The sequence below is a fragment of the Micropterus salmoides genome, unplaced genomic scaffold (genome assembly GCF_014851395.1).
Source record: "Micropterus salmoides isolate LMB-PRFRI ecotype aquatic unplaced genomic scaffold, ASM1485139v1 Ms_hic_scaffold_17, whole genome shotgun sequence".
Taxonomy (NCBI): Eukaryota; Metazoa; Chordata; class Actinopteri; order Centrarchiformes; family Centrarchidae; genus Micropterus; species Micropterus salmoides.
The window spans coordinates 6,477,998-6,498,980 of NW_024040817.1; the positions used below are offsets into that span (position 1 = coordinate 6,477,998).

General features: G+C 44.5%; 1 protein-coding gene across 2 annotated transcripts; it reads left to right on the top strand.

Annotated features, from left to right (window-relative positions):
* The first annotated feature begins 1,643 nt into the window (after positions 1–1,643).
* On the top strand, positions 1,644–19,385 carry rnmt (RNA (guanine-7-) methyltransferase). Of its 2 annotated transcripts, XM_038725038.1 has the most exons (12): positions 1,644–1,900; positions 12,975–13,105; positions 13,186–13,315; positions 13,392–13,517; positions 13,667–13,782; positions 15,160–15,341; positions 15,487–15,651; positions 16,886–17,003; positions 18,492–18,593; positions 18,664–18,697; positions 19,050–19,101; positions 19,256–19,385. In XM_038725038.1, the coding sequence occupies exons 2-11, from the start codon at positions 12,983–12,985 to the stop codon at positions 19,085–19,087; spliced, it is 1,134 nt and encodes a 377-aa protein (XP_038580966.1). In that variant the 5' UTR covers positions 1,644–1,900; positions 12,975–12,982; the 3' UTR covers positions 19,088–19,101; positions 19,256–19,385. The 2 variants fall into 2 exon arrangements, with proteins under 2 accessions (XP_038580966.1, XP_038580965.1); XM_038725037.1 differs by lacking the exon at positions 19,256–19,385 and having other exon boundaries at positions 1,645–1,827; positions 19,050–19,231.
* Positions 19,386–20,983: the final 1,598 nt, after the last annotated feature.

The following is a 20,983-nucleotide window of genomic DNA, read 5'->3' on the forward strand; positions in this document are numbered from 1 at the left end:
CTAAGATCTAATAAAACCAGTACAGAGACAATTCCTTTGTCTGATGCAATAAGGAGGTCTGTCCAGTGCTGTCTCTGTGCTATGATGAGCTCTAAATCCTGACTGAAAATCCTCAAACAAACTATTGCTCTGTAGAAAGTCACACAGCTGTTTAGCAACTGCTTTCTGCAGAACCTTAGAGAGAAATGGAAGTTAGTTGGTAAAGATTGAGGGAAGCAAAACAGTCTAAACATATATCTGGTTCTACAGCTGTTTCTAAGGTTCCTGAGTTTAGAGATAAGTCGGTGCCAGTTGAGGGCAGGTCTTGGTGAATTTTGTCTCTAATAGTTAGAATTTTATCATTAAAGAAGCTCATGAAGTCGTAACTACTGAGAGCTATGGGAATACTTGGCTCAATAGAGCTGTGACTCTCTGTCAGCCTGGCTACAGTGCTGAAAAGAAACTACTCTAACATTTCACAGGTTAACATGTAGGATTTTAGTAACAAGTTCAGTCATTATACAGTTGAAATTCTTCAGCCCATTTAATGCTTCAATATAAGGTTAGGTAATATTTTTCAGATAAGAGGTTCAAATATATTTTTCTTTACAATGAATATGAGTCTTTTCACAAAAGAATATATTATTTATTTTTTGTAAATATCTAAAGTCAGTCTTAAAGAAATATTTGACACAAACACAGAATGAATAACAAAAGCTTTCAGTTCTGTTATTGTAAAAAAATAAACTTTTCCTCAACATCAGTCCTGAATCTTAATACATTTGATCCACATTACAGCAGTGAGTGCAGCGGCGACGTCACATCCGGTTTACGCTGGGGGTGGGGGGGTAGGGGGGTAGTTTGTCCGAAGGGTGGCCGCTGTGTTTAAACCCTACGCGGGTTAGGGAGCTGGATTTGGCCTGGAGGGGGACTCCGACCAGAGTGGAAGTGGCGGGGGACTAGTTTCAGATAGTGATGGCGAGATGAAGCTTCATGAAGCATTGAAGCTTCCGTCCAATTGGTTCACTGACGGGCCGAAGCTTCACGGTGCTTCATTTGCTCTGCTGGGCCATCAAGTGGACAATAAATGTAAAACAGAGCGATTATGACTGAATAAATAAATGATGAGCTTTTTAATAAGGTGTCTGTCTTTATGATACGATGACAGGGTCAAAAGGAAAGTGGAAACAAGGCAGAGGGTTACGATGACTTGGTTTGTGACTTTAGATAATAGAGACAGCATTTTATTCATCTTTATTTAAAAATAACACTTCCACAGTGCTGGGCTTCAGGCCCTTTCTTTTTTGGAGATTTCAATTGCTTTACTACGGTAATATGGGGTAAGAATTTAATCCAAACTATTTTAACCAAAGCCGCAAAATGTAAAAAACATGTCAGCACTTTCTTTTCCTCTGCTTGATCACAATTTTTGAAGTTATTTGATCAAAGCAATTCTGACATAAGTTGATAAACTTTTTTAGTCATTTAAAATGAGCTGTAGATAAAATCTAATCGTGTTCAGTTTTATTAAGTCCACTAAATGTTGAGGAGGGTCCGTCGCCAAACCCGCAAACCATCTCCTGATTCGGTCACGTGCGGTCGTCAGCACATACGTCATCAACACAAGCCTCGATACGCGCTTCACAAAAATCTGCGTTACTGGACACATCGCTAGCTTCAGAGAGGCCCCTAGTTTCAGAGAGGCCCCTAGCTTCAGAGAGGCCCCTAGCTTCAGAGAGGCCCCGGGAGGAAAGCGGCTGGACCCTTCTCCCATGATGTGACGCACAAATATGACGCAAGCACAGCCGGAAGCTACTCAGAGCGCACGCGTCGTGTCCGTGGAGCACCGTGAGTTCTTTTTTCTTAACTTGTGAGACTTGTTCCCGGTACCGGTACCGGTACCCGGTACCTGCGGCTTCAGGTGAGTGTTTACTGTCAGGCGCCAGCTTTAAATCCCGGCCGGGTTCCGGTTTATCTCTGAATACAACGGAGGAGTGTTAGCCTGCTAGCAGCTAACGTTAGCGGCTCCAGCAGGTCCCGAGGGTTTAAAGCAGACTCGGGTCCTCTGGAAGTCCCCGATGTGACCAGGTCTGTCCCCTGGACCTCAGGAGAGGGGTCCAGCTGCAGACCCCCTCTGTCAGGCTGCTCTGCACATCGCGGCAGCGGCAGCAGCTGGTTAGCGTTATGCGAAACACCGAGTGAACCCTGGTTGCTCCTGGTGTTTGTTCGCCTCGCCGCTGTCTTAGTGAAACGTTACTGAATTACAGAATACTTGTTGTTGTGCACAGGTGACGTCAGGCTAACGGCGGCTAGCGTTAGCTCCTGCAGTAGCAGGATTAGCTGTCTCCCTTTGGATAACGTGAGCTACTCAGACTGTATGAAGCTACTGTGCTCGTTTTTGCAGCGCATAGGTCTGCAATTGTCTTAACATGCTGACGACGCTCAGGTTAGTTATTTGTCCAAAAAATGTATCTATGTCGTTTAGACCGTTCGGTGCAGCTTTTCACACTTTAACAGCGTGCAAAGACTTTGCTGGCTGGACGAATTGATCTTGGTTGAACTGAAGTTTATGCACTACGACAGTGTTCCCCAACCCTCTCCTGCAGAAAGTTGCCCCTGTCCTGCATGATTTACTCTCTCCCTGCTTCCTCAAAGCCGATTGAAGCAGCTTCAGGATTCAGAAGGAGTTGATGGTTTGAATCAGCTGTTTTGGTGCAGATTGTTATCCACATAAAGAAACTCCTCCTCGGCACAGCCGCTGTTTGCCTGATTTAGATGTACAAATACTGAAAGTGGTAGATATTTTGATGCAACATGAATACAGATCAGTCCCTGCTGCCAGCTCCTGTCCTAACTGCGTAATCTCTGTGTGTGTACAGTGAATAAAGGAAAAGTATTATTACAGTAGGCTGTTGTCTTCATTCATTTTTAAAAAGTGGATGTTTACAAGTCGATACAGGTATACATGTTGTATTGCATGTGTGTTCATTTTTACGGATTGTACAGCTTGATAGTCCAGCAGGTTTCTAGTTACGGTCTGAGCTCTTAATGAGCTCTTCTGTGGACGGAGTTAAGGTCATATTTTGATAGAATAAATAAATAGTGCCTGTTACTAGTTGAATGATTGAAGCGATGTACAGTCGGCTTTGTTGCTACATCGGCACGTTAAGTGCTGAGTAGAATAGGCTCAAATCAATCTGCTGTATTTAAGGAATTAGCCTGCTAGTATCCTGTTACATTGTTGACTAAATAATTCAATATAAATCAACCAAAAAACCCTCCCCCATGTGATTAAACTTTATAATTTTTAATGTGTTTCCTGTCAAATCGCACACTTTTATTTTGAAGTTTTTGCGTGTATTTCCTGTCCTGACCGGCCTGACAGTGGAGGGCTGCAGTTGGACCCTCTTGGACCTCAGACCATTTATATATTTAGCTGACGCTTTTATCCAAAGCGACTTCCAATTGCTTTACATGTCAGAGGTCGCACGCCTCTGGAGCAACGAGGGGTTAAGTGTCTTGCTCAGGGACACAATGGTGAATGGTCACAGTGGGGAATTGAACCCGGGTCTCTCACACCAAAGGCATAGCCACCCTGACCAGGTCTGTGAAGCAGGGTGTGAGCTGAGCCATAACTCCTAAAACATTTTAGAGGTTCTGATTTAGTTTTTCCCCCCGTGTTTGTTTCTGCGCATTAAAACCAGAGACCCCCCCCCCTACAGGCTCACAGGATATTTGCAGGTTACGCTTGGTTTATATTCGTTGATATTCAGCAAATGAACTGATTCACAAATAAAACCGTTTCTGACCTTGATCACACCTGATGAGGTGTGAACCGTGTGTTCACTATGAGTTCAGGTAGGCCGCTCATAAATGGCTTTGCACCAGTATTAATGCCATTACGGTACTGTGGTCTACAAAACAAATAAAATGCTGGCGGTTCCTCCCTGACTTGTTTCTCACATTAATAACCATTCATGCAGAATAAAGCCTAACCCTGTCCCGCCCCACCCAGGCTGTGATTGGTCCGCTTTCTGCAAACGCTTGGACAAAAAAACACCTTGTCGCCTCCCCGCTCCGTCTCTGCTGGACCTAAAGAGGACCAGCAGCTCGGCAGATGGCCGGAACTGAAGAAACGGGGTTCTGGTTTCAGGTCTGACGGGAGCCCACCGCTCTGGGTTCTGGTTTTCCATGCAGGACCGAGACATGAACATGTGGATGGGGGTGAAACGCGTTCTGCTGCCGGTTGCGTCGCAGACTCTGTTCGCCGCTTATGATAACATGTTACAGTTTAGTCTCTAACGGGGGCGGACTTTCATCACGGGGGCCACCTGCTACCAAGTCATTTATACCAAGTTTACATGACCCCGTATTCGCTGCCAAAGTCCTGAGTCCGGAGCTAACCGCATCCCATTGAGCGGTGCTTGTGCTCGCAACAGAAGCAATACAATTTTATTTATTTAGCGCCACATCACAACAAGATATCTCATAGCTGCCAGTCTATTTTAGACGGAAGCGGGCAGGAAGTCAGACGCAGAAACGGCACAGAGAATCGGTCAAGTTTCAAAATAAAACACCCTGTGCAAACTCCCGATCGTATATTAACGACAAACGGTTAAAACTGACAAAGGAAAAAAAACATGGCAGAGGCACAAAAAGCCAGCTCTAATCCCCAGATCATCAGCTGTTGGCTCACTGTCCCGGTCTTCCAAAGGCTCTTCTGTGCTCATGTAATTATGCAGAGGCTCACTGCATTACTTACATGCAGTAATATAAAAGCAGGGATTGGCTGTTATTAATTTAATGTTTATGCAAACAAAAATGTCATTTTATTTGTGGTTTCAATATAAAACGTGTTGAAATGGTTTCACTTTGTTTCAGTACTTTTTAACCACACGTGATCATTTTTCAGGATCCTTGAACTGCAGGCGTCGCAAAGCAAATACGTTGACATGCAGTGCAAGTACAAATACTTCAACAAAAACTGTTCTGTGCTTCTGATAAGAGCCAATCAGGAAGCCAAACGTGAGCGTCTGCGTCATCCTTTTCACCTGTCCGCACTAACACGCCACCCCGGAGTTTAAAACCAGAACGAGGTCAGACTTCAGTGTTTTAGTCTGAGCGGGAGGCGGCGACGCAGCAGAAGGACCATCAGACTGCACCGCCAACTAGCTAGCTAAAAGCTAAACACACTCCTTGTGATTAGCTCTTGCAGCTTTCACGCTGCCTTATTTCACGCGGGTATTGCGCCATGCTTTATGAAAGGTACGGAACAGATTTTATCTTTCTCTGAGCATTAAAGTTGGTGACAGACACGAGACAGAAAGATGGAACGATGCCGCGACACGCCGCTGCTTCCTGTACAGCCGGACCGCTGTGTGAAAGCACACGTGGTTGTGGGATAAAGGCCTTTTCCAACGGGGTAAAGCTGCAAACTGTTTCAGTGGTCGGGGTGGGGGGGCAGACACCGTCACTAAGGGGTTTTGACTGGGTAACTCCTGAAATGGAGGAGCAGAGAAGTGTGCTAGACTCTACCTCCTGGTCTCAACTCGGGATTGTCATGGATTTGGTCCACTAATAAACTTGCTGCGTTCACTGGGAGGCTGAGGAGTGAGGGTTTGTGGCCTGCTCGTCCGGCAGCTAGCAGCAGTTAGCTGGTTGCTGAAGTAAATGATCATCATCAGCAAACTGAATGGCAGAGCAACCAAAGGACATCAGAGGGAGAACCAGAACATCTGATCCACGTTCACCAAAACCAGAGGACGTAGTTGTTTTTGTACAGTTATCAGTGGGGCCCGGTCGGCCCCCAGAAACACTGTGCTGCTGCGGCGTCCTAAAAATTGGGATGTTATGATCATTGGATGTTAAATGAATGAATTATTTTAAACTCTAAAATACCATCCTGAATACAGAAGAGCGTTCAGGTCCCTGCTGGGCCAGAGACTGGCGTACAAGCCACCTGTAGCGCAGCTTGTATAAAATCCTCCTCTTTGATTTCATGGGAAGACTCCGGTAGAGAAAATAGCATGCGAGGGTCACCGTGGGGCCCTGTGGACCCCGGGGTCAGGTTTGACTCCTTCAGTCTGATGTATTAAATGTTGTGAACCCACCTGTTCTGGCCTGCCGGACAGGTGGGGTGGCGACGGTGCCGATCCTCCGGTGACACGTCCACCAACGTGTCCTTGAGCAAGACCCCGACCCCCTACATCAAATAAGTCTGGCATCGGGTCAAATGTTTTTCAAGTCAGTAGGCGGCGGGCCAGTTCAGCTCAGTCAGCAGTGCTCAGGAGTCCCGGTCCAAGGGTTGTGAGTTCATCCCCCACTTGCTGCTGGGATTATTTTCTGACTGTGAAGAGATCGTTTACATGTTCACCGTTAAGCATGTGCAGGAGCGTGTTCCTCCCGGCGATCGGCCCACGTCAGCCTGTGGAGCTTATTTTCATTTCCCCAGCACCTCCATCAGAGGAACTTCCTGCGTTTCTCATTCAGGGGGAACAAAAAGTTAATGTGCCATAAAGATTGGAAACAAACACAGCATTTTTCTCCCAGGGCCGGGGAGTGAGGCAGGGATGCAATCTCAGTCCAGTTCTCTTCAACTTATATATCAATGAATTAGCAAACCAGTTAGAGAGTTCCACGGCACCTGGCCTCCTCCTGAACGACACAGAGATCAGAGGTCTGCTGTATGCAGATGACTTAGTGTTGCTCTCACCCTCACTATTTATGCCCTGCAACACGCCACTTTACATGTTTATTGGTCAATATCTTGAAAATGAAAGGAGCCTTTAACAAGCTTTATACAACTTTATATATGTTAAGTCCACAGATGATCCAGAGAAAATTTGGTGGCAATCGGGGCTACGGTGTAGGAGGAGATGTAAAAAAGTGTTTGCATTATGGCAAGCTGCCATATAAATCCAGTTTTAATGTGTTATGTATCTGTATGTGTTGGGCAATAGTTCTTCAAATACGCTAGTTGACCTTTTCTTTAAAAAAACAAAAACAAAGAACAAAACGTTTACTGGAAACAAGACGACTCAGGATTACAGACATCATGGAGCATTAATATTTTTCCTTCATATTGGACTATATAATAATTTAATTGAAATATACAATATGTAAATACTAGTATTTTTAACCATACTATTTTATTAAAATGGTTTGAAAATATAGATGCAAGTAAAACTACAATACACTCTCTTGCTACTGTGTTTCTAACATGACAACAAACAGCATGGAGAGAGAGAGAGGGTACATAACACCTGCACATAATACTCTCACCTACTAAAGAAGGTTTGCAGCAGCACCTTAATCTCCTGCAGAGATTCTGTCAGACCTGGGCCCTGACAGTAAACACAGCAAAGACTAAGAGAATGATCTTTCAGAAACAATACCGAAATCAGGTTACACACAATTTCTATTTAGACACCACTAAATTACAACACACACAAAACTACACTTACCTTGGCATCAACATTACATACACAGGGAACTTCAACATGGCTCTGAAAGATCTGAGGGACAAAGCAAGGAGAGCTTTTTATGCAATAAAAAGGAACATTAAAATATATATTCCAATTGAAATCTGAACTTCAGATCTGAAAATTTTCCAATTTGTACTAGAACCAATAATTCTATATGGTTGTGCAATCTGGGGGCCAAAACTTAATAATGAATTTGACAAATGGGACAAAACAATCATACTGAGTTCTGTAAGAGCATCCTGCAGGTGCAGAGAAAGACACCAAATAACCTGTACAGAGCAGAGCTCGGCCAATACCCCCTCCTACTAAAAATACAGAAAAGATCACTTCAATTTTACAATCACTTACAATCTGTTAACCCCCAGACATATCATCACAAAGCCCTGACATACCAGGAGCTGAAACCAGAGAAGAGTCCCCTCAGCCAGCTGGTCCTGAGGCTCTCTGCAGTAACAAGTCACCAACAGCCTCAGGACAGCAACACCAACTCAAGCAGACCAAACCAAATTAACAGAAAGAAAAATCTATTGAATACCGGAAAGAAACGACCAAAACACAAAGTAAATTCCAATGTTATCTGACCCTAAAAAGAGAATTCACACTGGCAAATTACCTGAGTACAATAAAATGTCCCAAACTAAGAAACATGTTGACAACATACAGACTGAGTGAACACAGCCTGGCCATAGAAAAGGGTCGCCACAGACAGAGCTGGCTACCACAAGAGGAGAGACTCTGCTCCCAGTGTGACAGAGGACAGGTAGAGACAGAGCTGCACTTTCTAACCTCATGCCCTAAATATAAAACACAAAGACAAAAACACTTTGCAAACATTTCCCAAATATACCCCGAATTCAAATTCATATCAGACACACAGAAACTCCCCTATTTACTGGGAGAAATGCTCAAATGTGAAATAATTGCTGCAAAATGTCTCCTCATGCTCATGAAGTGAGGACAACCAGTGGAACCTTAGACTGACAAATAATTGTACTGATTTTCAAATTATTAGGGCCCGAGCATGACCGTGTGAGGTCCCTATTGAATTTGCTGAGATAGATAGAGATATATATATATATATACACACACACACACACACACAGACACAGTGGGTACGGAAACTATTCGGACCCCTTTAAATTTTTCACTCTTTGTTTCATTGCAGCCATTTTCCAAAAATCCAAAAAGTTCATTTTATTTCTCAGTAATGTACACTCAGCACCCCATCTTGACAGAAAAAAACAGAAATGTAGAAATTTTTGCAAATTTATTAAAAAAGATAAACTGATCACATGGTCATAAGTATTCAGACCCTTTGCCGTGACATTCATATTTAACTCAGGTGCTGTCTATTTCTTCTGATCATCCTTGAGATGGTTCTACACCTTCATTTGAGTCCAGCTGTGTTTGATTATACTGATTGGACTTGATTAGGAAAGCCACACACCTGTCTATATAAGACCTTACAGCTCACAGTGCATGTCAGAGCAAATGAGAATCATGAGGTCAAAGGAACTGCCTGAAGAGCTCAGAGACAGAATTGTGGCAAGGCACAGATCTGGCCAAGGTTACAAAGACATTTCTGCTGCACTTAAGGTTCCTAAGAGCACAGTGGCCTCCATAATCCTCAAATGGAAGACGTTTGGGACGACCAGAACCCTTCCTAGAGCTGGCCGTCCGGCCAAACTGAGCTATCGGGGGAGAAGAGCCTTGGTGAGAGAGGTAAAGAAGAACCCAAAGGTCACTGTGGCTGAGCTCCAGAGATGCAGTCGGGAGATGGGAGAAAGTTGTAGTAAGTCAACCATCACTGCAGCAATCCACCAGTCGGGGCTTTATGGCAGAGTGGCCCGACGGAAGCCTCTCCTCAGTGCAAGACACATGAAAGCCTGCATGGAGTTTGCTAAAAAACACCTGAAGGACTCCAAGATGGTGATAAATAAGATCCTCTGGTCTGATGAGACCAAGATAGAACTTTTTGGCCTTAATTCTAAGCGGTATGTGTGGAGAACACCAGGCACTGCTCATCACCTGTCCAATACAGTCTCAACAGTGAAGCATGGTGGTGGCAGCATCATGCTGTAGGGGTGTTTTTCAGCTGCAGGGACAGGACGACCACGTTGCCATCGAGGGAAAGATGAATGCGGCCAAGTACAGGGATATCCTGGACGAAAACCTTTTCCAGAGTGCTCTGGACCTCAGACTGGGCCGAAGGTTTACCTTCCAACAAGACGATGACCCTAAGCGCACCGCTAAAATAACGAAGGAGTGGCTTCACAACAACTCCGTGGCTGTTCTTGAATGGCCCAGCCAGAGCCCTGACTTAAACCCAATTGACCATCTCTGGAGAGACCTGAAAATGGCTGTCCACCAACGTTTACCATCCAACCTGACAGAACTGGAGAGGATCTGCAAGGAGGAATGGCAGAGGATACCCAAATCCAGATGTGAAAAACTTGTTGCATCTTTCCCAAATCGACTCATGGCTGTATTAGATCAAAAGGGTGCTTCTACTAAATACTGAGCAAAGGGTCTGAATACTTATGACCATGTGATATTTCAGTTTTTCTTTAATAAATTTGCAAAAATTTCTACATTTCTGTTTTTTTTCTGTCAAGATGGGGTGCTGAGTGTACATTACTGAGAAATAAAATGAACTTTTTTGATTTTTGGAAAATGGCTGCAATGAAACAAAGAGTGAAAAATTTAAAGGGGTCTGAATACTTTCCGTACCCTGTGTGTATATGTGTGTGTGTGTGTGTATGTATATATATATATATATATATATATATATATATATATACATATATATATAAAATTTTCCCTGCAAAGTAGGCTCCATTGACGGGGCCTAAACATACTCAAACTCACCAAACTTTGCACACATGTCAGGACTGGGGAAAAATTTCGGATTTTACGGGTTTTGCGCATATGCGTGGCAAAATGACTCGCTAGAACCACCTAGAAAATTGGAAAAAATTTGCCCCTCGTTCACGTTCAACCTACATGCACGAAATTTTCTGGGGACATGTATCATCAAGACGCACAAAAAAGCCTCAAGAACCCATACCCTAAAGTCAACAGGAAGTCGGCCATTTTGAATTTTACGGCCATTTTTGGATGATTTACACACTTCGTACTTTAATGAACTCCTAGGGATTTAGTCGGATCGACGTCAAATTTCTGCTGTGCCTTCTAAAGGCATTGACGATGAAAAGCTGTGCTATTTGCGACTTTTCGTCAATGGACGTGTCCGTGGCGTCAAAGATCAACTCTTCGCCATGACACAGGAAGTTGTTGTAACTTCAGTGTATATGCTCACATCTGCACCAAACTGTACATGTAGGATGAGAGTCCCGCCATGAACACATGTAAATGCCGACATTCACCCACAGTCATAGCGCCACCTGCTGGCAACAGGAAGTGACTTTTATTGAAGCAGCCCCCGCCGCACGTTTCACCTACGTGTACAATTTTTCTGTGGTACGTGTATCTTGTCCAGACGCACAAAAAAGCCTCTTGGAGCGATGTCCTAAAACCAACAGGAAGTCGGCCATTTTGAATTTTACGTCAAATTTTGGATGATTTACACACTCCGTACTTTAACGAACTCCTCCTAGGGATTTAGTCCGACCGACTTCAAATTTGTGCTGTGCCTTCTAAAGGCATTGACGATGAAAAGCTGTGCTATTTGCGAGTTTTCGTCAATGGCCGTATCCGTGGCGTGTCGACAAAGATCAACTCTTCGCCACTACACAGGAAGTTGTTGTAACTTCAGTGTACATGCTCACATCTGAACCAAACTTTACGTGCTTGATTACTCTCCCACCCCGCAGACATCTACACACCAATACTGATTTATATTCATAGCGGCAAGTGCTATGTAGCTCCACATAGAGGACACAGGAAGTGACATATAACACCTTCATGCAGCGTCAGAACCGCGTCGCAAATTCACAGCCGCACTGGCAGAGCTCCAGAATATGCAACGTGGCCGGCTCATACCCGGACGCGCTACATGTGCGAGCGCCTGCCCAACGCTGCTTGCAGCTTTAATATTATTTTCTTTTTTAGAGGGGCTACAGAGTCAAGTGTCATTCGCAGCGAGCCTGCAGCACTATCAACAAGATGATCGATTTGGGAGGGACTGAAACTAGCATAGGAGCTGATGGAATCACATCCTTAAATTTAGCTACAGCACTATCAGACAGACATCTTGTATAGAATTTTTTGCCCAATGGCGAGTAGTTCAGCAATACAAACTCAAAAGTTATCAAACAGTGGTCGGATAAAGAGGGATTCTGTGGGAACACCACTAAATGTTCAATTTCAATACCATACACCAAAACAAGGTCGAGGGTGTGGTTAAAACAGTGAGTCGGTTCATGAACACTCTGAGAGAAGCCGATGGAATCTAACAGAGAGATAAACGCAGTACTGAAGCTGTCATTCTCAATGTCCACATGAATATTAAAATCCCCTACAATAATAACTTTGTCCGTTTTAAGGACTAAAGTTGACAAAAACTCGGAGTACGGACCAGGTGCTCGGTACGCTATAACAAAGAATTGGTTGCAGTGATTTCCAACTTGGGTGTGAAAGACTAAGAACAAGGCTTTCAAATGAGTTATAGTTTAGGTTTAGAGCTGATTAGTAGGCTAGAGTCGAAGATAGCTGCAACTCCACCTCCTCGGCCTGTGCCTCAAGGAATGTGAGTATTAATGACTTTATGAATTTTATGAGGTTTTTATGCACAGCTCCTCTTCTGTTTATCTTTGATTTAAATAATTTCGATTGTCGGGGGGCAGACACCGTCACTATAGGATTTTCACTAAGTAACTCCTGAAATGGAGGAGCAGAGAAGTGTGTTAGACTGCGACTCTGCCTCCTGGTCTCAACTCTGGGTTGTCATGGATTTGGTCCACTAATAAACTTGGCCAGATTTCTAGAAATGAGAGCTGCTCCTTCCCAAGTGGGATGGATGCCGTCTCTCCGGATCAGACCAGGTCTTCCCCAGAAAGTCTGCCAATGATCAACAAAGCCCACATCGTTTGCTGGACACCACCTCGACAACCAGCGGCGGAATGACGACATGCGGCTATACATGTCATTACTGGTCAGATTTGGCAGGGGTCCAGAGAAAACTACGGTGTCCGACATTGTTTTTGCATATGTACACACCGACTCAACATTAATTAACTTAGTGACCTCCGATTGGCGTAACCGGGAGTCATTACCGCCGACGTGAATAACAATCTTACTGTATTTACGTTTATCCTTAGCCAGCAGTTTCAAATAAGACTCAGTGTTGCCCGCTGGTGTCTTATCCACTGCCCCATCACCACCCCCTAGTAACTTTTACTGTCATGACTCAGATCTGTTTCAGCACCAGCCGCTATGGTGAGACATATATATTATTATTTTTTTCCCCGCTATCAAAGTAATCAGGCCGCGGGCCGGATATTTTTGTTGGCCGGCCAGTCTCTCTGGATAAATCACTCTTTCTGTTTTCAGTGTGAACCATGGAGCCTCAATCAACTCCAGGAGGAGGAGGGAGCCCCGGAGAGAGGGAGGATGGACGGCAGAAAACTGGGATGAAGAGGAGACATGAGGAGGAAGACGAGACCTCACCCACCAAGAAGCTGGTAGATTTACTGACTGAGAGTATTGATAAGTCTGACGTTATTGATGACGTGTTATTGATGACGTGTTATTGATCCGTCAGGCGACTGATCACAGTGTGAAGGTGGCGAGTCACTACAACAGCCTGCAGGAGGTGGGTCTGGCTGCACGCAGTCGAAGCAGAATCTTCTTCATGAGGAACTTCAACAACTGGCTAAAGAGCGTCCTGATTGGTAACTGATCATTAATCAATACGTGAAACACCTGAACGCACCTGTTTTCTTAGTTGATTAGCTGTTTGATTGACAGGTGAGATCCTGGATCAGGTGCGGGGGGCAGGGCCTCGGCAGGTGTCTGTGTTGGACCTCGGCTGTGGGAAAGGAGGAGACCTGCTCAAGTGGAGGAGAGGAGGGATCAGTCACCTGGTCTGTGCAGGTAATTGGTTATTGATTTAAATGTTCCCATCACATTTCTCCAGGTTCTTTACACTAGTTTCCACAGAACCTCTTCGGCTGAACCTCCTGGAACCTCTCTGCAGATGATGTGAAATATTAATTAATAATCAATAATGTGCTTGTTTTCAGATATAGCGGGAGTGTCTGTGGAGCAGTGTCAGAGTCGCTACGAAGACATGAAGAAGAAAAGCCACGCAAACGAGAGACTCTTCAGCGCTCAGTTCATCACCGCAGACTGCACCAAGGTAGGGTACTGGATCAGGGTAGAGCTGCCCCCTCAGACAGGTGAAACCAGGCTGGGCCGGTTCCTCTATCTGACTCTTGACCCGGATTTACGCTCTAAGATGGTGTTCGGACTGCTGTGGTGGAAGACGCTGTAGCTGTGACTGCTTTGGCTCGAGTGTTCAGGAGCTTCTGTGACTGCTTTGGCCCGAGTGTTCAGGAGCTTCTGTGACTGCTTTGACTGCTTTGGCCCGAGTGTTCAGGAGCTTCTGTGACTGCTTTGACTGCTTTGGCCCGAGTGTTCAGGAGCTTCTGTGACTGCTTTGACTGCTTTGACCCGTGTGTTCAGGAGCTTCTGTGACTGCTTTGGCTCGAGTGTTCAGGAGCTTCTGTGGCTGCTTTGACTGCTTTGGCCCGAGTGTTCAGGAGCTTCTGTGACTGCTTTGACTGCTTTGGCCCGAGTGTTCAGGAGCTTCTGTGACTGCTTTGACTGCTTTGACCCGTGTGTTCAGGAGCTTCTGTGACTGCTTTGGCCCGAGTGTTCAGGAGCTTCTGTGACTGCTTTGACTGCTTTGGCCCGTGTGTTCAGGAGCTTCTGTGACTGCTTTGGCCCGAGTGTTCAGGAGCTTCTGTGACTGCTTTGGCCCGAGTGTTCAGGAGCTTCTGTGACTGCTTTGGCCCGAGTGTTCAGGAGCTTCTGTGACTGCTTTGGCCCGTGTGTTCAGGAGCTTCTGTGACTGCTTTGGCCCGTGTGTTCAGGAGCTTCTGTGACTGCTTTGGCCCGAGTGTTCAGGAGCTTCTGTGACTGCTTTGGCCCGAGTGTTCAGGAGCTTCTGTGACTGCTTTGGCCCGAGTGTTCAGGAGCTTCTGTGACTGCTTTGGCCCGAGTGTTCAGGAGCTTCTGTGACTGCTTTGACCCATGTGTTCAGGAGCTTCTGTGACTGCTTTGACCCATGTGTTCAGGAGCTTCTGTGACTGCTTTGACTGCTTTGACCCGTGTGTTCAGGAGCTTCTGTGACTGCTTTGGCCCGAGTGTTCAGGAGCTTCTGTGACTGCTTTGACTGCTTTGACCCGAGTGTTCAGGAGGTTCTGTGACTGCTTTGACTGCTTTGACCCGAGTGTTCAGGAGCTTCTGTGACTGCTTTGACTGCTTTGGCCCGAGTGTTCAGGAGCTTCTGTGACTGCTTTGACTGCTTTGGCCCGAGTGTTCAGGAGCTTCTGTGACTGCTTTGACTGCTTTGACCCGAGTGTTCAGGAGGTTCTGTGACTGCTTTGACCCGAGTGTTCAGGAGGTTCTGTGACTGCTTTGGCCCGAGTGTTCAGGAGGTTCTGTGACTGCTTTGACCCGTGTGTTCAGGAGCTTCTGTGACTGCTTTGACTGCTTTGACCCGTGTGTTCAGGAGGTTCTGTCAGAGAAGCTGGACGACCCGCAGCTGATGTTTGACATCTGCAGCTGTCAGTTTGTTTATCACTACTCATTTGAGAGTGAACATAAGGCCGACATGATGCTGAGGAACGCCTGCGAGCGTCTGAAACCCGGAGGGTTCTTCATTGGAACGACGCCGGACGCCTTCGAGCTTGTGTAAGAGAACACTGATTGATCCACAACACGCTGTTGTGTCTGTATGTGTCTGGAAATTCAGAGGTCACTCTTGAATAACTAAGCCTCTCCTCCTCTTCTCGCCTCCTCCTCCACTCTCCTTCTTCTCTCTCCTCCTCCTCCACAGTAAACGTTTGGAGGCGTCGGACTCTCTGTCGTTTGGTAACGAGGTTTTTAAAGTCTCCTTCCAGTCCAAAGGGTTCTATCCTCAGTTCGGATGTCAATATCACTTCAGCCTTGAGGACGTCGTCAATGTTCCAGAGTTCCTCGTCTACTTTCCACTTTTCGAACAGTAAGACTTTATTTTAATGTTCCTGCTGCAGCCTGTTCAACCCTCTACTGTAAAGACTCTTGACTCTACTGTAGTCTTTACAGTAGAGTCTGGACTTTAAAGACTCTTGACTCTTCTGTAAAGACATTATTTACCCTACCTTAAAGACTCTATTGATTCAACTGTAAAGACTCTATTGACTCAACTGTAAACACTCTAAGGACTCTACCGTAAACACTCTAAGGACTCTACCGTAAACACTCTAAGGACTCTACCGTAAAGACTCTAAGGACTCTACCGTAAAGACTCTATTGACTCTACCGTAAAGACTCTACCGTAAAGACTCTATTGACTCTACCGTAAAGACTCTACCGTAAAGACTCTATTGACTCAACTGTAAAGACTCTACCGTAAAGACTCTATTGACTCTACCGTAAAGACTCTATTGACTCTACCGTAAAGACTCTATTGACTCTACCGTAAAGACTCTACCGTAAAGACTCTATTGACTCAACTGTAAAGACTCTACCGTAAAGACTCTATTGACTCTACCGTAAAGACTCTATTGACTCTACCGTAAAGACTCTATTGACTCTACCGTAAAGACTCTATTGACTCTACCGTAAAGACTCTATTGACTCTACCGTAAAGACTCTACCGTAAAGACTCTATTGACTCTACCGTAAAGACTCTATTGACTCTACCGTAAAGACTCTATTGACTCTACCGTAAAGACTCTATTGACTCTACCGTAAAGACTCTACCGTAAACACTCTAAGGACTCTACCGTAAACACTCTAAGGACTCTACCGTAAACACTCTAAGGACTCTACCGTAAACACTCTAAGGACTCTACCGTAAACACTCTAAGGACTCTACCGTAAACACTCTATTGACTCTACCGTAAAGACTCTATTGACTCTACCGTAAAGACTCTATTGACTCAACTGTAAACACTCTAAGGACTCTACCGTAAAGACTCTAAGGACTCTACCGTAAACACTCTATTGACGCTACCGTAAAGACTCTATTGACTCTACCGTAAAGACTCTATTGACTCTACCGTAAAGACTCTACCGTAAAGACTCTATTGACTCTACCGTAAAGACTCTGTTGACTCTACCGTAAAGACTCTACCGTAAAGACTCTATTGACTCTACCGTAAAGACTCTATTGACTCTACCGTAAAGACTCTACCGAAAAGACTCTATTGACTCTACCGTAAACACTCTACTGTCTTGTCTCCGTGTGGCAGCATGGCGAAGCGGTACAACATGCATCTGGTGCTGAAGCAGAGATTCTCTGAGTTCTTTGGTGAGAAAGTGAAGAAGGAGCATCATCGCAGCCTCATGATGAAGATGATGGCTCTGGAGGTAAAATGTACACTCCTTTGTTTTTGACCTCAGGAGACCTGTGGTCTGTACTACGAAGCGAGGTAACTGGCTTATCCAGGTAACTTCGTGACGTCGGGTGTAACTTCCCGGTTAACCCGTACTACGAAAGGTGGATAGGTGTTACCCGAGGTCTGTTGCCATGGCAATTTACGCCACATCTCTAAAACTGCTCCGAGCAGGTTTTGTTGGTGGTTATCTCGAGGTTCCCCTGCACGTGGACTACACACCTCATCTGTACTCAGTGTTGATGAGAGAAGTAGGATATTAATACACACCACCTCTTAAAATATGTTTAGATTTCATCCTGATTTCTTCCAATGTGGCTGCAGTGAAGTTCTGAACAGCATCACGTTCAGACAGCGAACCCTGCAGCCTCTGGGATTTTAGAGAGGAATCTTAATTAATAAACGGGACAGTTTTGTAGATGGAGCCCATCTGTAGTCGTAGACTATAATTGAATTCTCCGAAGTGTTTTCATATAGGCCTATTTAGATGGACTATTTTACGTGTCCAAGAAACAGGGAGGCCTAGGTGAAAGTGTGAAACTTCCAAGAAGAAAAATTGGAAAATTCATGTCATAAAAAATCAAAAATCATTCTGCTGTTTTCTTCTGAATACGGCCGATCCAAGGCAAAGTCTCTGAGGTGCATGATAGTGATTGTGGGCTAAACTCAGGGGCGTTTCCTCACTGCTGAATCCGATTGCAAAATAATAATTAATATAACTTTCCAGTGAATGCACAGTACATGGCAGACGTGTGTGTGATGTTGCAGCCTTGCAAAGTGAAGTTTCTCTCATAAATGTGTGACTATAATGTCAGAGAATGTTCAAGTTTTTACTTGTAGATTAATCCTGGAAGTTAAATTCTGTCTCGGATTATTCCCCCTCTCCGCTGGCTCCTTTTTTTCTATTACAGTGGACCTTATGTGCAGTTGTACCTTTACATCTTAATCATATTACACATAGAAGAGGAGCCCATAAAATACAGAATAGAGATTTGAACTACAATCAGAACACTGTGAAGATAATTAGGCTACAAATTTACTCCATGCGATGCCAACAAGCTGCCCTGGCTTCATCGGCTGCCACGATATTAGATTTAGCCGTTAACTTGTCTTTACATTCATAATTTCCTGAGACTACCAACGTGCATTCCTCTGGAGAAATACGGAGCATGCGCTGTTGCGAAAAAATTCTACCTGCACGGCCGAAATCGCCACTTTTATGGGAACACGCACCAACTCAATTAAGTTAACACGGACTCAACTAACCAACATCTGATCCACCTTCGTAGTACCGTTTAACTTTGTTCAGATGAACAAATTATACATTAACTTAAGTCACGTGCAGTTAAGATGCAGAAATGTATGTTAAACGTGTAGTTTAAATTAAATGTGAGAATTATTTACCATGTAGTGAATATTAAATTACAGAGTAGTTACCGTGTTCAACTTGTTCTGTTTTCAGCCGTTTCCCAGTGAGGATGGAGGTCGACAGGCTACAGACAGCAGAGGAGAGTACAGCCATGCCAAAGAGCACTGTGAAAGAGTGGGAGTCAAAGTACCTCTGGTGGGTCTGCTGACAGCGCTCGGTCTGGTTCGGTCTGGTTCGGTCCTAACTGTGTTTTCTTTGTGTGCAGGGCACGTTGAGCAGATCTGAGTGGGAAGCAGCCAGTAAGTAGCTTTAACTTTGCCGCTACAGTTTAACTTCAGAGTGAACAGACCCACATTGTGTTAATCCAGAGGTCCTGGTGTCTTCGTTATCCTGCTGTTCATCGTCAGTCACAATGAAACGAGGAAACATGATTGTGGTTGAAAAGAGTTTTTAGATTTTAAAACTTCACTTCTGGTTTGGAGAAACATTTTCATAGTTGTCATATTCAGAATGACTGAGACGTTCAGGGGTTACAAACAAAGCTGCCGAACATGTCAGATGTTGCATGAATAACCTGGAGTCTTTGCACACTTTTGAATACTGAATGTCATGACTGGCTCCCGACTCACCTCTGCTCTCTCTTCTGTCCAGGTATCTACCTGGTGTTTGTCTTTCAGAAGATGTCCTGATCTCTTCTTCTTTGGTTTGTTGCTCAGCTCACCTGTTTTCCATCCAGTGTTTGTACAGAGTTTCCCTGTTTTCTTTTCTAGTCAGTTTTTGATAAACTATGAAATGGGTTGGCTTGAAATGAATTAAAACTAAATTTAAACCAAGTTGTTGTTTCTTTTCTTCATCAGAACAAAGGGGCCACGTTACCAGATGAGCTTGACCTGATTATACCAGAGAGCTGCTGTTCCCGTGATGCTGTGTTTTTTAACCTGCTCAGCTGTAACTCTGGGACATTAAATAAACTGACTGCTACACAGGTGTGAAACTGTCCCGCTGCGTATCCGGGACGAGAGGGGTAATAATCCCAGAAAAAAGTGGGACATTTATGGGGTACAAAAAGAAACAAATCTAAAAGTAAAGAACTTGAATATTCTGACATTATGTCATAAATTTGAGAGAAACTGAAAAATTGTGTTTTTATCAAGGCTGCAGGATCAAACCAGCCACAGACGGAAAATCAAATTATACTTACATCAGGTTTAGAAGACACTAACGTTTAGTTAGCTGAAATGTCCTGAGGCATTAGGAGCGTTGGACTTCCTGTGGCGCTGACTTAATGTGATGCATGCTGGGCTTTAAATAAGGCATGCTCGTTAGAAATTGTGTCCGGCGCTGCAAAACGTCACCATGTCACATGGCATTAAAACGTCGCGGGAGCAAGGTGGCTGCAGGCGCCGAGTCCGGCTGCGCAAAGTTGGAACCACACTATTTCCTGGTCAGTCATTGAGCTGGTGCTGGTAGAATGTGTCCGAACTGACGGCGCCATTTTTATATCCCGCTCCTGCGGTCACCTTCAGCTCACGTTCGACCATCAAGTCGGCGAAAGTCAGCCACAGTCATCTCGAACCCAGCTATTTTTTAAGAAAAGACCTCGTGGCTCGTCTAAATCTGATGTCATTTGATGTGTCATACAGTCAGTACGGTAAAACGTGGACTGAAGAAACGTCCCCCTGAGCACATTTCCACTCAGTGACTCTACTGGCCTGGGTGAGCGATGTTAACATAGGAAGGTCGTGGGACGACGGCACACCGCGCGTTTGACACATCAGGCTAAGCCCAGGAGTCCAACAGTGTGTCCTGGGCCATCTGGAGTCGCCCTGAGCACATTTCATTTATTTAATTTCAAGGCAAATTCCTCCTATGTAAAAATGTCCCTGGCAATAAACCTGATTCTGATTTCCACTCATGAAATGAGAGAACGTTTGTTATGAATTGGTGCTATATAAATACACAATTGTGTCACGCAATAAATCATTTGCCATTATCTGGTGGGAATGCATTAAATGTGTCTCCTTAACAGTAGGTCGCAGCAACTCGGGATCGAGACTGACGTGCAAAGTTAGTTGTTATGAATATTATTTCACTGTGGTGTAGTGTTGTGTGATAAAGTGCTTGAATAAACTATAGCTCCTTTGTCACATGCACCGCAGCCATCAACTAATCTTGACGTGGTCTAAAGCCATTTCAGACATGCATCTCTCTCTAAAAATCTGAAGGCTACGTGTTGGCTTCATGTCTGATGCAATGGACCCTGGTCACTTTTCACTAACAGTTGGGTGCCCCTCTAGCAGCCACACCCTCCAAACAGAGAATCTCTTCAGATTTCATTTCATTTCATTTCATTTATTTATTTAAGGACAGTGCACATTAATCAACATTTCTGTAAATGTGCCAGTGTTAGCCAGCAGGCTAATTTTCAACTGTAGTCCATTGGCAAGATGTTATACTAGGCACATAATAGCTTAAAAGAAACAAAAATAATAAAACACATTAAGTCACACAGCAATTGATATACAACAATAAAACATAATGCCATAGCACTGGCTCCATTAAAACATAACATCATAAAACATATA

Excerpts from the sequence above, each read along its gene's own strand:
- rnmt (XM_038725038.1), top strand. The coding sequence starts at position 12,983 with ATGGAGCCTCAATCAACTCCAGGAGGAGGAGGGAGCCCCGGAGAGAGG. Across the intron at positions 13,106-13,185 it reads CCTCACCCACCAAGAAGCTG|GCGACTGATCACAGTGTGAA; the intron begins GTAGATTTACTG and ends TTGATCCGTCAG. Across the intron at positions 13,316-13,391 it reads GCTAAAGAGCGTCCTGATTG|GTGAGATCCTGGATCAGGTG; the intron begins GTAACTGATCAT and ends TTTGATTGACAG.